We start from the raw sequence: 14743 nt of genomic DNA, 5'->3' as shown, positions 1-14743 counted from the left end.
CACCCTGAACCTTCGGTGACACCCGGCGTGGGTGATGAACTGCAGGAAGCATTTATTCCTTACACCGTTTACAACAAGTTTTGGCAATGTGCATCACCTCTGCACAATCTGAAATGTCTAAGGTCGTGAATTTGTGTATTTTCACAAAAATCTGTTATTATTATTATTATTATTATTATTATTATTATTATTATTATTATTATATTACCACCACCACTACTACTACAGTGGGTGCTGGGAAGCTCTGTGACCTGCGGGCTGGTGGTGTCAGAGCTGCTCTTTTCATCCTGCAGCGCACTCCATCAGCTCAGAGCGCAGATCTGAGCAGGTCTGCAGCCCGCTGATAACAGCTCCGTCATTAACTCTTTCATTCAAAGCAGCAGCCATTTTCGTTCCCACGTAGCGGAAAAACACACACACACGTTCGCGCACACAAAGGACAGGACGGACAAAGCAGAGCGAGCGATTTATTGGCCTTGTATTTGTAGGGTTTTACTGGTGATGCACAGGCCTGATAATGCTGCCCCGGTAGCCTGGATGCGTCGGAGGAGCAGCTTGGCTTTTGTGCGTTTATTCTATCCTTAAAATATAAAATTATGTTGAACTTAAAACAACATTTTAGTCGAGAAGTTTCATGGAGACCAATGTATCAAAACATATTGTTAGACAGCATTGTTTGCTTTGATCTAACCAGGACGGAACAATTTAGAAAGGCTTAAAAAAAAAGCTAAAAAAAAAAAAAAGAAAGAAAAAAGCTTTTTCTCAGACTTGTATTTTATGCCAGAATCGGAGATTTAAATGTGACAATTTGTTATTTTTACCAAGTATAAAGAACAGCAGGGTTGTAGCAGATGCAGGTTAGTCTGTGTTACTACAGGCTGAAGTGGCGCATCGAGTCGAATAGGCCGCAGCTTGGTGTCCTGGTGAGACTCTGTGATTCTGCAGCCTGAAGGCAGTCTGAGGATACAGAGAACACAAAGTACTACTGACAAGGCACCGCCTGCGAAATGATTACAGGAATGTGGGTCTGTGTTACACAGCAGCTCCATGAATGCATATTCCAATGAATGGAATTACGAGAGTGTTTTGTCACATCTTTTAAAATCAGAAAGAAACCATTTATTATTATTATTTTTATTTTTGTTTTGCATTAAGAACACGAAACTGGCCTTTTTGGAATGCGATTTTTTTTTAAATAAACTAATAAATAATGATTCTAAAAGACAGAGAAGGAGACAGAGAGAAGGCAAATCTATCTCGAATCAGGACGAAATTTTACATTCCTCAACTCAAATTGTCTAAGCAACATGGTGGTTGGGGTTTGTTCCTCCGAAGCTGGAACATTTTTTGCAGGTACTTCAGACCTGCATGCTCCCTGAAACGAAAGAAGACAAAGTTTCCATTCATTGAAAATATTCTTCTTTCAAACTGAAACTGCCATTCTGATTTTTTTCCCCCTAAAATTTCACCAGAAACAAAAGAGAAATCCCCTTCGAGCATCAACAAACCTAACGCAGATCGACGCGGTCCAGAATAATCCCATTGATGCTTCTCTCTCCTCTTCGCTGAAGATAAATTTGGAAAATTTTACAGTTTTAAAACTGAAAAGCTTCTAGATTTCTGTGTAATATTTTCTGCTCCAAAGAGTCGGGTTTCTTCACATTCCTACCCCCCTTTATACTCGTAAAGTTATGCAAGATTTGAGGCCCTCGGAATGCCATTGGATGTTAGGATGAGGCATAATAGATTCTAGGTTGGGGGAGAGCGGGTCGGGGTGCAGCAAGCACCTCCCCTAGAAATGCAGCAAATCTCTCCCGTTTTCTCCTGGTGGGGCACTGGGAGGGCTGGAGACGTGCTTTGCATTGGCAGGCGGATGAGGACACGTGTCTCGTCCCTGCCTCCCCCTCCCCGGGCTCCACGGTACCGCATTGGCATCAGTAGAGGCACCTGAACTCCTGGGGAAAGCTGCCTGCCACCTTATAGCTACCCCCTAAAATAAAGAACCCACAACACAGTCCCCGCAGGAACCTGTGGCTTGACTTTTTTTTTTCTTTTTCTTTTCCAGTTTTTTTTTTTCTCTCTTTTTGGTCGTGCGTAAAGCTTTTGCGCACAGCGCCTCGGAGACTGAAAAGGTGCGCTTACATTCGTCGAGCGTCAGATCGCAGCACCAGGATGCAGAAACGAAGCAGCGACGTCTGAAGGTGACATGAACCTGGGGATAGTCAAGAGCATCAGCCGCACACACAACAAGAAGTGGAGATAGCAACTGAAAACCGTCGTGTCTTGAAGCCAAACTTGCGCTTTTCCCTTTGGCTTTATCTCATGCTGAGATTAAGGAGCTGCAGAACACAGTAGCCTCATTTTTCATTGAGTGGGGGGAAAAGGAAGAAAAAACATCTAATTAGTCAGTGGACAGTTTAGAGTCAACAGAGGAGGAAAAATGGCGACGTTAATAAGAGGCAAGATATCTAATAAACTGTCAAACGCAGCCACGGCTGTGTCCAACAAATCCACGGCAAAGGTGAGCGGGATGTTCGCCAGGATGGGCTTCCAGGCCGCCACGGACGAGGAGGCTCTGGGCTTTGCCTCCTGCGACGACCTGGATTACGACCACCGTCAGGGCATGCAGATGGACATTCTGTCCTCCGACGAGATCGGAGGAGAGGGCGGCGGAGACGGCGGCGGGCTGGAGGGGGACAGCCACTACCAGAGAGACGGCACCGGTCCGCCGCACTCTGCCTCCAAGGACGGGGGCTCGAACAACGAGTTGTCCGAAGTTAAACCAAAAATCACCGCCTGGGAAGCGGGCTGGAACGTCACGAACGCAATCCAGGTAAAGACTCGGTTCTAATTGGTTAAACCGCCCGTGGTGTGGCTATGAAATATGAGAATAATGCACACCTGAAAGGAGATTAAGAGGAAAAGAAAACAAAAAATAATTTATAATTTTAATAAATTAGTGATTTTTATTAATTGTGGCGTTTTAATAATTATTAGAAGAGGGCATTGATTTAGAATCGGCTCATGCATTAATAAAAGTGAAAGGTATATGATGTCCTAGCACCGTTAACCCTCCCCTCCCCTCAACACACATTCTTTGTCTGTAGTAATTTCAACTGTCTATGATGTACGATCCTGATAATTCTGCAGACCAATAAGGCAAACAGGTTCAAGTCTTTCTTTTTTTATATGCCAAAACGAGTATATTGTCCTGTTGGAAATCAAAAGTAAGGACCAATTACAGCATTTAAAACTTAACAGAAAAGTGGGGGGATTCTACAAGGAAAATCACAATTTTATTGAATAAAATAAATTATAAAAAAAAAAAACACGCCTCATTGAGAGACAAAAAGCTGCAGAAATTAGGAGTAGAGACTCGTGAGTGCGCACTGCTGTAGGGGGCTATGCGACAAAAATTCCTCCATCCACGCAGTTCCTTTTTATGCTGTGGTCATGGACTGACGTCAGAGTGTGTCTCCTCCAGTCTGCGATGACGTCAGAGGCGGGCGGATGCGCTCAAAGCCATGTGGAAAACCCACAACATGAAAAACATGACAACTTCTGTGTAGTCACGCTGTGCAGCCGCACATAAACACGCTGCAAGCGGACAGGGCCGGCCTAAGATAGCATGGGGCCCTATAGATGCTTTAATTAGGCCAGTTAGCCCCGTTGCCCACCAGCCATCACAGCACCTCTAAGTATTGTCTCGTGGTTTACAGGAACAGTAAACAACTATTAAATTAACTTTGTCACTGAATACGTTTTTGCTTGACTCTCGCTTCTGCAATTTCATGTTGTTATATTAATAAAAAGAATAAGGAAATTTTATAGAGATGTTTATTTGTTTAATGTATTGCTCTTCCAAGCAGCAAAAGAAAAACATATATATTTATAAACTTTAAAATACTATTATGAATTAGAAACCTTCTCCTTTTTTTACAGCAGAGGTACATTCACAAAGTTCTGAATGGGGTCCAGACAGGCTGATGATAATCTTGGGATGGCACACCAAAGAAAGCAGACACTAAACACATCTAAAAGAGTATTATTTAGAACTTGAAATTTATATTTCGCAAAAAGAAATTAAACAATCTTGATCTTCCTTATCATTTTTTTAAACAACGTAATCATTCAGCTCATACTTTCAAGTAGCAAAAATCAGCTGACAGACATTCAAAGAAGAGATAAACATGATGCACATTGTTACAAATAAATGAGTGTATAATCTAATCAATGTTTGTCCTTTGGTCTCTTAAATGTAGGCTCCTTTTGGATAGATAAAACTACAAATCCAAAGTTTTGAGATTTATATTCTGTGCAAGTATTCCAGGGGTCTTGAGTGCCTCCCTGCTGGAGCCCTTAATAGAATGGCAGTGATGTCACTTCCTGAGTAATATTAATGACTTGGGAAAATTTAAGAGAAGAAAAAAAAAAATTCAATAAATTGCTATTTAATTGTTTATTTATGTAATTTATATAAATCTGTTGTATTTCTCTGTCTTTTCTTGAATGTCTGTAATTTATTCCTGATACTGTCTTCTAAAACGCAGGAATCACTTAACATTAAAAAAATAATAGTGGCATCATGGTATGATGGCCAACATGACAAAATCAGCCAATTTAGTTTGTATACAGGTATTTAAAAATAATTATTTACAGACTGCAGGCCATTTAAAAAGAAAAACATTAGCATCAGAATATATATTTATCTATTTATTTGTTTGTTTGTCCACCTTAGCTAAGCACCAACAAAAAAACTTCCTAAAGTTCTCATGTTACTTTTGGTTTTAGTGTAGCCACCCCAAAACAATATAACTGCCCCCATCTGTTCACCACAGCCAAACTTTCTGGATGCGCACCTGATGGTCCGCTCTGTACAACCAGCCAATGTTTTTGTACTTTCTGTTCCCAGGGGATGTTCGTTCTGGGCTTGCCCTACGCCATCCTGCATGGAGGATACCTCGGACTCTTTCTCATTATTTTCGCCGCCGTGGTGTGCTGCTACACGGGGAAAATCCTCATCGCCTGCCTGTACGAGGAGGACGAAGACGGGCAGCTTGTCCGTGTGAGGGACTCCTATGTGGACATTGCCAACGCCTGCTGCGCGCCCAGGTTCCCAACGCTGGGCGGTCACGTCGTGAATGTAGCTCAGATCATAGAGCTGGTGATGACCTGTATTCTGTACGTGGTCGTCAGCGGGAATCTCATGTACAACAGTTTCCCCAACATGCCCATCTCCCAGAAGTCTTGGGCCATCATTGCCACCGCCGCTCTGCTCCCCTGCGCCTTCCTCAAGAACCTGAAAGCCGTCTCCAAGTTCAGCTTGTTGTGCACAATGGCGCATTTCGTCATCAACGTCCTGGTGATCGCCTACTGCCTATCCAGGGCGAGGGACTGGGCCTGGGACAAGGTCAAGTTTTACATCGATGTCAAGAAGTTCCCCATCTCCATTGGAATTATCGTGTTCAGCTACACCTCGCAGATCTTCCTGCCGTCCCTGGAGGGGAACATGCAGAAACCCAGCGAGTTCCACTGCATGATGAAATGGACTCACATCGCTGCCTGTATCCTCAAGGGCCTGTTCGCCCTGGTGGCCTACCTGACCTGGGCAGATGAAACCAAGGAGGTGATCACAGACAACCTGCCACCAACTATCCGAGCCGTGGTCAACCTCTTCCTGGTGGCCAAAGCTTTGCTGTCCTACCCGCTGCCCTTTTTCGCCGCCGTGGAGGTGTTGGAGAAAACCTTCTTCCAGGACGGGGGCCGCGCCTTCTTTCCGGACTGCTACGGAGGCGATGGACGCCTAAAGTCCTGGGGACTGACTCTCCGATGTATACTAGTGGTGTTCACCTTGCTCATGGCGATCTATGTGCCGCACTTCGCCCTGCTCATGGGCCTCACCGGCAGCCTGACGGGTGCCGGGCTCTGCTTTCTGCTTCCCAGCATCTTCCACCTCAAGCTCTTATGGAGAAAGCTTCAGTGGCACCAGGTGTTCTTTGACGTCTCCATCTTTGTAATAGGCGGTATATGCAGCATATCCGGTTTCATCCACTCCATGGAGGGGCTCATAGAGGCTTTCAAATATAACATAGAAGAATAGAGACGAGTCATTGGAGGACGGATGCATCTCAATAAATTAGAATAGAATCATAAAGCAAATTTATTTTACTAATTCAGTTTAAAAAGTGAAACTCATATGTATTCATTGCATACAGTGGCACATTTTCCAAGTTTATTTTCTAGTAATTTTGCCTATACAAAGTCAAAACCCCAAGTTCAGTTACTTTAAGAAGGAAAATATTCCATAGATCAATAAAGAGATCAATGTTGATACAAATATGTGATATCATCACCATAGCAGTTTTCAAGACAAGGGTGATAACTTGAAAACTGTTCATCAGACAGTCACTGGCACCCTGAGCAAGAAGAGCAACCCAGAAAAAATTCATTACTAAAGAAGATGGTTGTCCACAAGGTGCTGTTTGAAGGTGGAAAGTTGAGTGGAAGGAAAAACTGTGGAAGAAAAAAAGAATTAGAGAAAATACCCAGTTGCTTGAGCACTTTAAATGGTCATCTCCTGGATGAGTCAGAATCTAGGTCAACATATGTCAACAAGGCATGCTAAAGTTTGCGAGGCGTGGACTGCAGTTAAAGTCAGAGCTTCTAGAGCCACCACACACAGAACTATCCAGGGCATGGATCACAGCTGGAGTCAATGTCAGAATTGTCTTGATTAAGGTAAGAATAAAAGCAACTGGTCTAAGTGATTCAAACTTCTCTTGCCAGAAATAAAAGTTAATTTTCAATTTAATTTAGAAATCAACCCAAGCCCAAGACTGTGGAAGACTAGTTTACAAGCTCCGCATCCGAGTTGTTTGAAGTCCAGAGGAAAATTTTTCACATCCAGTGAAGATTTGCGGATTCTTGTCATCTGCTGGTGTTGTGTTTTTCAGGTCCAGAATCAGACCTTCTACCAGGAAAGCTTAGATAATCTCATGCTTCACTTTATTGACCATTGTGTCACTATGCTTGACTGGCCTGCAAACTCTCCTGAGCTAAACGCCTTTGAGAATATTTGTGGTTTAAAATCCTCTTTTCATCTGGTCTTATGTAAAATTCAAACTTTCTCAGAAACTGAATGTGAGGTTTCCGTTTACTGTAAACCTTATAGACGCAATAGACGCTTGAAACAGCGACGTCTCACCGCCTGTAACTAATCTATAAAATATGTTTCACTTTTATTTTGCTGAAATAAATTGGTTTTTCGGTCATATTTTAGTTTATTGAGATGCACCTGTACTCGTTAACTGCAAATTCCCATTTAGTGAAAACATTAAAAACACACAAACACTAAGCGGCGTGCGCTCCTTCCCCCTCTGCTTGATTCATGCGTAAAAGCGCGCACTGAACACACGTACACACATTTGCGCGCTATCTCTCATGTATTTTACACACACGAGTCTAACAGCAGCGAGGGAGTCTAACGCGTCCGCCCAGTCGATACGTGTTGTATACATACGCGAACAAAAGAAACACAAACATATTTTCCAGTGGAGTGAACGTTTACAACATTGACCTTAAGAAAAGTTGCAAAAAGAGGGCAGACGCTCGTGTCGCTCTTGCGGTGCTTCTTCCCCACATGAGATCGCAACGATCGAGTTTGAGAGGCTTGGAGAAAGAAAGAAAGAAAGAAATAAAAGTGATTAAATTTAGTTTAAACTGCAACGTGACTGCAGGGGTTGACTGTGGTGTTAAAGCCCAAAACAAGCCGGAGGAAAAAAAGTGGATATATATATATATATATATATATATATCCATATATATATATATATATATATATATATATATATATATATATATCCATATATATAATCCGATATTTTACAATCTGCATCAAAGTCGAACAACGTTTTTGTTTTTTTAATAGAAAAATAATCAGGATATCACTGATAATAAAAACATCAAATAGAAGAGAGCAACTGTACAAACTATGCATTGAATGTATGATACAAACTACAGAAAATGGGACATAGATACAAACAAAAGTTAAGTGTTCTGGTTCAGTGGCGTGGACGTGTTGATGCTTTGACAGGCCTTTTCCCCTCCACAAGACTCCTCATTTTTGTTTCTGAGCTTATCGACACGCAATAACAAAGTTCCATCTTAACTTCTTTCCATCTAGTGGCCTCCCTCCATCCAGCCCCGTTTTCTCTCAACATGGGAGCTCCGAACTAAAACTGCAAACCGAATTTAAAAATAACGCATCTAGATCCACACATGGCCTGTTTATGAAAATTAATTTGATACGCTCCAGTTTTAAAAATTTCGATGTCTAAAAATATTTTAAAAAATGAAAACCATAATTAATACAAGTCAGATTATCAAAGAGGAAAATGTGCATACATTTTTCATTCTGTGCAATCCAATGGGTCCTGTGGAAATGTTATTAAAAAAATCCCCGTATGTGTAGTGTGTTATTGTGGTTTCAAAAAGATGGAATGTATATCTCAAAAGTGGTGATCATATATCGTGAAATTAATATTAAAGAATAAAGAAATAAGTGAAATTATATTGTAAAAAATGTGTGTGGTTTTATGTAAAAGAAGAACGATCAGAACATGTATTTTTTTTTCCTCTATAATAAAACACAGAAAATGATGGTGATGGTAGGAGTCTTTTTTTTTTTTTTATTAGATTTTTTAAAAAGAGAGTTTCTAAGTTTATTTTGACTCGAGCCGTAAATTGGTCTTCTTCTCACTCTACATTCGTGTCTTTGGAGAACTTAAGAGCAAGCATGTTTGCGCTTGAACAGTTTTCTGCTGCAGGCGGGCATCAGGCCTTCCTTTTAGTCCAGTCTGTTGATTCCCTCCTGAGCATGCGGGTAACATCTGGACGAGCCGTTCATTTATTTCCGGGTGGCTTCATTTGGAGAAGTCAGGAAATCACGGCAACTGCAAACGAATCTAACGACCAGATGGGCTCCGTCTTGCAGATTTAAGAGCCTGTTCACATGCAAAAGAAGGGTATAAATAAACAAACAGACTCGTACTTCTTTCTGTATTTAGAGCGATCCGATAGTCCTCTTCTTTTATGAAAATGTTCAGAAAATCCGAAAGGGGGGAAATGACTTAGGTAAAATATGCAAATAAAGCCCTCAAAGCATTTAATTATATAAACTGTAAGATAAATTTTTAAATCATGTATTATTACAGTCTGCGCACCCAAATGACAGAAAATCCCAGATTTATAGCAGTCATTTCACTTTATACGTTCTCCTTTAATTCTCCAAATTTTCGTAGGGAGACACCTACTGGACAGAGAGATTAAACGCACAAACCGAGACAACGGCGGTTAGTCAAGTATACAAATCACGAAAGTGTACTATAAAAAAAAGTATTTGTCCATTCCTTCTTGTGCTTTTTTGTCACGCTTGAATGTTTCAGGCCATCAAGAAAATTTCAATATTGGATGAAGATAAAATTAAATATATTTTAGATGATTTAAAAAAATAATTACACTAAGATTCCACCTTGGGGGGGGGGGAAGAAATTGCCTCATGATTTAACACGGTGGTGGTGGTAATTTTGTTTTCTGACTGCTTTGGTTTCTTAAGCACTGGACAACTTTTCATAGTTGATGGAATCATGTTTGATCTCTACCAGTAAATCCTGCAGTTGCAGAACCTTAAACCCAATCACTTTGGTTCTGCAGGAGAGTAAACCAACACACAGCAGCAATGCCACCTATGAATGACCAAAAACAAAATAAACCTTAGGACTGGTCTACCCACAGCCTGCATGATTTCAAACATGCTGTTCATACTTGAAAATTCTCCAAGGTAACTGAATTAAAACATTTCTGCAAAGGAGAGCACTTTTCTTTTTATGGAACTAAGATGCTTGACAAGGTTGATGACATTATAAATACCTCTAAATGGCACCCAGGTTTAGCCAAAAAATTAAAAATGTATATATAAAAAATCTGCAATAAAATTGCAAAAATATTCTTTTCCCAGTACCACAGTGAGTGCAAGTACCCAAATCAACAATAGAATGACTTAAATTAGTAGAATATTAGCATTGGAAAGGCCCAGAGATAAATTGAAATCTGAAACTGATTCATAATGTGCATCAAGAAGTGCTGGTTTTTAATCATTTTCCTGCAGTACCTTTGCAGGAAAATTATTTTTTTCCTGCAGAGGTACTGCATCTTCCATCAAAAAAATGATCAGTCCACCTAAAGTGGAATTATTCTAGACTGCATGCGGTGATGCTGTACCGACAAATATTTAACATGAAAATGCTACACTTGTGCAAAGAAAACAGATGAAAAACAGGAATGTTTTCCTGTGCCAGTTAAATGTGTTAAGACCATGAACATACAGTAGTTTGCTTTAGCCTCACTCCTCAGCAGCCCCCCAATAAAACTAAAAAGCACTTAGTAAAATCCTCTGAAACCATCTTTCATTATGTAGATTTGTTTTTATTTCCATTTTGAAAACATGAAAAAGGCTTCTCCCAATTTTATCTTAAAAAATAAACCAACTTGTACAAACACAATTACAATTCAATATGGTATTTAAAATTAAAAACAAACTGAGTTTCAGTGGTTGTCTGGCGCCCTCTGCTGGGTGCTTCTGGTTACAACTATACTTGAATTTGATCAGCAAATGCAAGTCCTGGAAACTACAAGGCCTGCAACAAACATCTCATTGATTAACAAAATGTTTCCACTTCTACATGTAAATCGGATAGGAGAAAATGTATTCCCATTTCAAGTAACAACATCTCCCAAAAGCTTGAGAAATTTTTTCATAATTACTAAAAACAGTGAAATATTTACAGGCAAAACAATGCCATTGAGAAGAAACTCAGGATAAAGGGTGACAAAGTGGCTCAAGTATCTGCAGACAAAAAAAAAAAATCCTCCTTGTGAAAATCTTTTGAGTCGAAGCAGAAGAAGCGGACTGTGAAAAATCAGCTGCATGTTGATGTTCTGCAGAACTGTGTAGGCACAGCCAGCTGTTGGGAGTGCAGTCACTCACTGGACGCTTCACTGTTCAAAGTAGTGGGCTTCTTGGTGGAGCACTGGTGCACCCAGGGGTGGGAGAGGACTCCTTCAATGGGCAACCTCTGCATGGGATTGTGCTTCAGCAACTTGGCCACCAAGTCTTTAGCGCCAGCACTAATGGACCCACGTGGAGGGTAATTGTACTCCACCTACGTCAATAAATAAAAAATAAACATATTAGATGGTTTGTACACCTAAAAGATTTTTATTTTGGATCTGTGTGCTCCAAAAAGCTCAAATATTTGTATTACTGTCTTTACCCTAAAACCCCTGCAAAATTTAGGAGTTGAATAATTGCGTGTATTTTACACAAAATCCACATCATCAGAATTCTTACCCTTGAAATCTTGCGGTAGGTTTCATCGTGAGTTTTTGCTTCAAATGGAGGTTTTCCAACAAGAAACTCGTAGCATAGGACCCCCAGACTCCACAGGTCCACCTTCTCATCGTGAGTTTTGCCCTCAATCATCTCTGGGGGAAGGTAGTCTAGAGTTCCACACAGGGTGGACCTCCTGTATGGGAAGAAAAACAGAATGTCAGATCTGAAATGACTACAGAGCATGCCAAGACATGTCAACATGCACATACCTGGAAGATGGAGTGTGAACAGACCAACCAAAATCAGCAATCTTCAGCTCCCCATTACTTCCCAGCAACAGGTTCTCTGGTTTGATGTCTCTGTGAATCACATTCTTGGTATGACAGTAGTGGAGCGCATCTGCCAGTTCCATGATGTACTAAAAACAACAAAAGAAAAAAAAAAAAAAAAAAAAAGTGTCACATCTGTGAGCTTTAACTAGACCACATGAGAGTTATGTTTAAAATGGTCACTGGCTGGTAAATTGGGACAGTTACTGTTGCAGATCTGTCCTCAGAGAAACTCCCACAGCGCTGCAGCTCGCCATACAGCTCTCCTCTGGGTGCATATTCCAGGATGAGATACACACGAAAAGCATCGTGGAAATAGCCATAGAGGCGAAGGATGTTGGGATGTCTGCAGAAAAAAAATATATATTCAGAACACAATTCAAAGTTCTGTGGACAACTTAAAAACAGAGAAACTAATGCGAGAAGAAATGCATTTTAAGATAAAACTGGTGATTTGTGCAATAAAGCGTGTGAAAATGTATATAAACCATTCTGCTTAACTGTTTTAATCAACCTGTAGGTTGACATTTTATTATAAGCACATTGTACCTTAGATGAGACTGGATCTCGACTTCTCTCCTCAGCTGGTGCTCTACCCCCGCCTTCTCCAGCTGCTTCTTGAAGAGAACCTTCAGGGCCAAGATGAATTTGGTCTGGCGCTCTCTAGCCAGGTAGACGTTGCCAAACTTGCCCTTTCCCAAAGGACGGCCAATCTCAAAATTTTCCAGGCTCCACGGTTTCCTGTTTGAAAACGGGATGTAGCTCTCGTCTCATTTTAAAACTGCATAATGCATGAAAAGTATTAAGATTTTACATACTTTGATGACGAGGCCTGACTGTCCTTGGCAGGTTTGGCTAAAACAGCAAATAAGTATTTTAGTATTCATTTAAAACTCTGACATTCCCTGCTCCAGCTCAGTGATGCACTCACTCTGCGGCTTCTCCTGCTTTGCTGGTTCCGACGGAGGCTTGGTCGAGTCCGAGTGGCCAGCTGGCTGGTTATGCTGGGAAACGGGTTTTGGCTGTGGTGCTGGAGCTAGTTTCACAGTGGCTGGGTTTACATTCTGGTCAGCAGGAGGAGGGTGCTTGACAGCTACAGAGACATGAGGTACTGGGTTCTGCTGGCTAACGGGCCGCTGGATACGCTGCGGCCCATTCAACATGCCCAGAACCCGCTGATGCTGAGTCGGTGTGACTACGGACTTTTGAATGGCTTGTGAATGGTAAGACACAGGAACCCGCTTCGGTCCATTGCTGTTTGACTGCAATCAAAACAAAAATGATTGTATTCAAATCAATAAGCTTAAGTACACAATTAAATGTGGTTAGTGTGAACAATTAAGCGATTAAAACCCCCTATTCTTTACGTAAATAGAGTCCCAAAGAAAACCCATTTAAAAATGCAGGTCTTTTTAGAGCAGTATCTGTGTATTTAGCTACGATCGCTGTGACATTTTTTGTTATCTTTTGAAAAGAAAAAAAGAATTTAAAGACTGAAGAAATTGTATTTGTTTTCTAGTCAGTCGTTATAATAAATAAAACAACTTTAGACCCACATTGCACACCCCTACTTGGAAGATAAACAGATTTAATATTTTCAATGACAGGAACCTGTCAAATTATTCCACATCGTTTATATCTGGAGATTAAACACATAGTGTCCTTTAATACAACTCACATAAAGCCAAATAATCTACTATACCATATTTCCCATTAAGCAGCTTAAATATCATTGAAATGCTAGGCATTACCATTAATTCTGGCCTTTGGGGTTTCATGCACTTTACCACTTTGAACGATGCGGAAGACTCCATGATCTGTTAAGAAAAGAGATGGTTTGATTAACAAATTATTAGAAACACCAATTAAATAATCTAGCGCCTTTAATTTTATTATACAATAACCCTAAACCCTATTATATAATTTAAGTAGGCACAGCAGCCATCTTTGTGATGCTAGCTTAGCGGCAAACGCTGAAAACACGATTCACAGAATACCTTTTAAGCATGCCATCGTTACTTACCTAAATGTATTATTGCACAGTCTCCGAAAGCAACCGCAACAGGCTGTTGTGCAGAATAAAAATAGCTTTAAACCAGGTAACCCTACCCAGGCTACTTAGCAGCTACATCGACCAGCTAACGGTAGCTTCTGTTTGAGCTACATAAACAAGGAACACGTAAAAGAACGCTAAAATACGATAAGCTTTACTAACAAAATAAAATAACAGCCTTTGTAATTTGTGTTATAGAGAGGGAAAACTAGCAAGAGAGCTAAATCCACAAAACACAAAGCGCAATTGATAGCTGAGAGAGAACACGTCGTTTAAACGCAGCCTGTTTGATTTCAAATGTGCCTCGGTTCCAAACCTTTAAATGAACCCCAGCTGCTGATAGGCTGCAGGGATGCGATAAGCTTGATTTTCATTGGCTGATGCAGGATGCTAAACGGGTAGGGCGATACGTCATTATGACTTCCAAAGGAATCTTCCAAATACGAGACGGCAATGCAATGCCCTGAGGCTTAATTGAAAGCCCTATTCTAAAACCAAGCATGTGGATCCACACATAAATATCTTTATTATGTCTATAAGCCTACATTTAAAAACTCAATGTTTGTTCACCCTTCTAACTAAACTTAAACTGATATTGTGTTCTTCACCGTTGGTTTCTTCCCAAGAGGAAGTTGCAAGTCCCTAATTTGGCCGCTTGGTGTCAGCAAATAGCCCTATGACGAAGATAAGATATCATCTTTCAGAATATAAATTGATCCAATAAATTTTAATAAGGTCAAAGTTCTCACTTCACTGGACTGTTAATATTACATAAATTGACTTGATGTTAAACCATTAATATGTGAGTAGAGTTTGAGTTTTATAAACAAGAACTCTTATGAACTCAAACAAACTGGGATATTTTATGTGGTTTTTTATGTTTTATGTAAAATATTGGAATCTTTTTCATAATAAACCATGTGAGGACACTAACAGAATACAAAACTAAAAATAACACATAGCTATTGTCAA

At 40.5% G+C, this 14743-nt stretch overlaps 2 protein-coding genes and 1 long non-coding RNA gene across 3 annotated transcripts; 1 reads left to right on the top strand and 2 right to left on the bottom strand.

The window, feature by feature from the left end:
* Nucleotides 1–453: 453 nt before the first annotated feature.
* LOC114135967 (uncharacterized) lies at nucleotides 454–1765 on the bottom strand. Its single transcript, XR_003593709.1, has 2 exons — nucleotides 1509–1765; nucleotides 454–1375 (listed from the first exon to the last, which is right to left on the bottom strand). It is a non-coding gene; the product is annotated as an uncharacterized LOC114135967 (long non-coding RNA).
* A 154-nt stretch (nucleotides 1766–1919) lies between these two features.
* On the top strand, nucleotides 1920–7787 carry slc32a1 (solute carrier family 32 member 1). The gene is made up of 2 exons (XM_028003690.1): nucleotides 1920–2833; nucleotides 4913–7787. The coding sequence occupies exons 1-2, from the start codon at nucleotides 2441–2443 to the stop codon at nucleotides 6098–6100; spliced, it is 1581 nt and encodes a 526-aa protein (XP_027859491.1). The 5' UTR covers nucleotides 1920–2440; the 3' UTR covers nucleotides 6101–7787.
* A 2674-nt stretch (nucleotides 7788–10461) lies between these two features.
* aurka (aurora kinase A) lies at nucleotides 10462–14087 on the bottom strand. The gene is made up of 9 exons (XM_028004228.1): nucleotides 13742–14087; nucleotides 13470–13535; nucleotides 12650–12980; nucleotides 12537–12573; nucleotides 12268–12459; nucleotides 11926–12064; nucleotides 11659–11807; nucleotides 11408–11582; nucleotides 10462–11219 (listed from the first exon to the last, which is right to left on the bottom strand). The coding sequence occupies exons 2-9, from the start codon at nucleotides 13530–13532 to the stop codon at nucleotides 11037–11039; spliced, it is 1269 nt and encodes a 422-aa protein (XP_027860029.1). The 5' UTR covers nucleotides 13533–13535; nucleotides 13742–14087; the 3' UTR covers nucleotides 10462–11036.
* Nucleotides 14088–14743: the final 656 nt, after the last annotated feature.

This window comes from Xiphophorus couchianus, chromosome 20 (assembly GCF_001444195.1).
Source record: "Xiphophorus couchianus chromosome 20, X_couchianus-1.0, whole genome shotgun sequence".
Classification (NCBI taxonomy): domain Eukaryota; kingdom Metazoa; phylum Chordata; class Actinopteri; order Cyprinodontiformes; family Poeciliidae; genus Xiphophorus; species Xiphophorus couchianus.
This window is presented reverse-complemented; position numbering and strand designations above follow the sequence as displayed.

Coding starts and splice junctions, on each gene's coding strand:
- slc32a1 (XM_028003690.1), top strand. CDS start 2,441: ATGGCGACGTTAATAAGAGGCAAGATATCTAATAAACTGTCAAACGCA. Junction 2,834..4,912: donor ACGTCACGAACGCAATCCAG/GTAAAGACTCGG, acceptor TTCTGTTCCCAG/GGGATGTTCGTTCTGGGCTT.
- aurka (XM_028004228.1), bottom strand. CDS start 13,532: ATGGAGTCTTCCGCATCGTTCAAAGTGGTAAAGTGCATGAAACCCCAA. Junction 12,574..12,649: donor AAAGCAGGAGAAGCCGCAGA/GTGAGTGCATCA, acceptor TTGCTGTTTTAG/CCAAACCTGCCAAGGACAGT. Junction 11,808..11,925: donor CTGAGGACAGATCTGCAACA/GTAACTGTCCCA, acceptor TGTTGTTTTTAG/TACATCATGGAACTGGCAGA.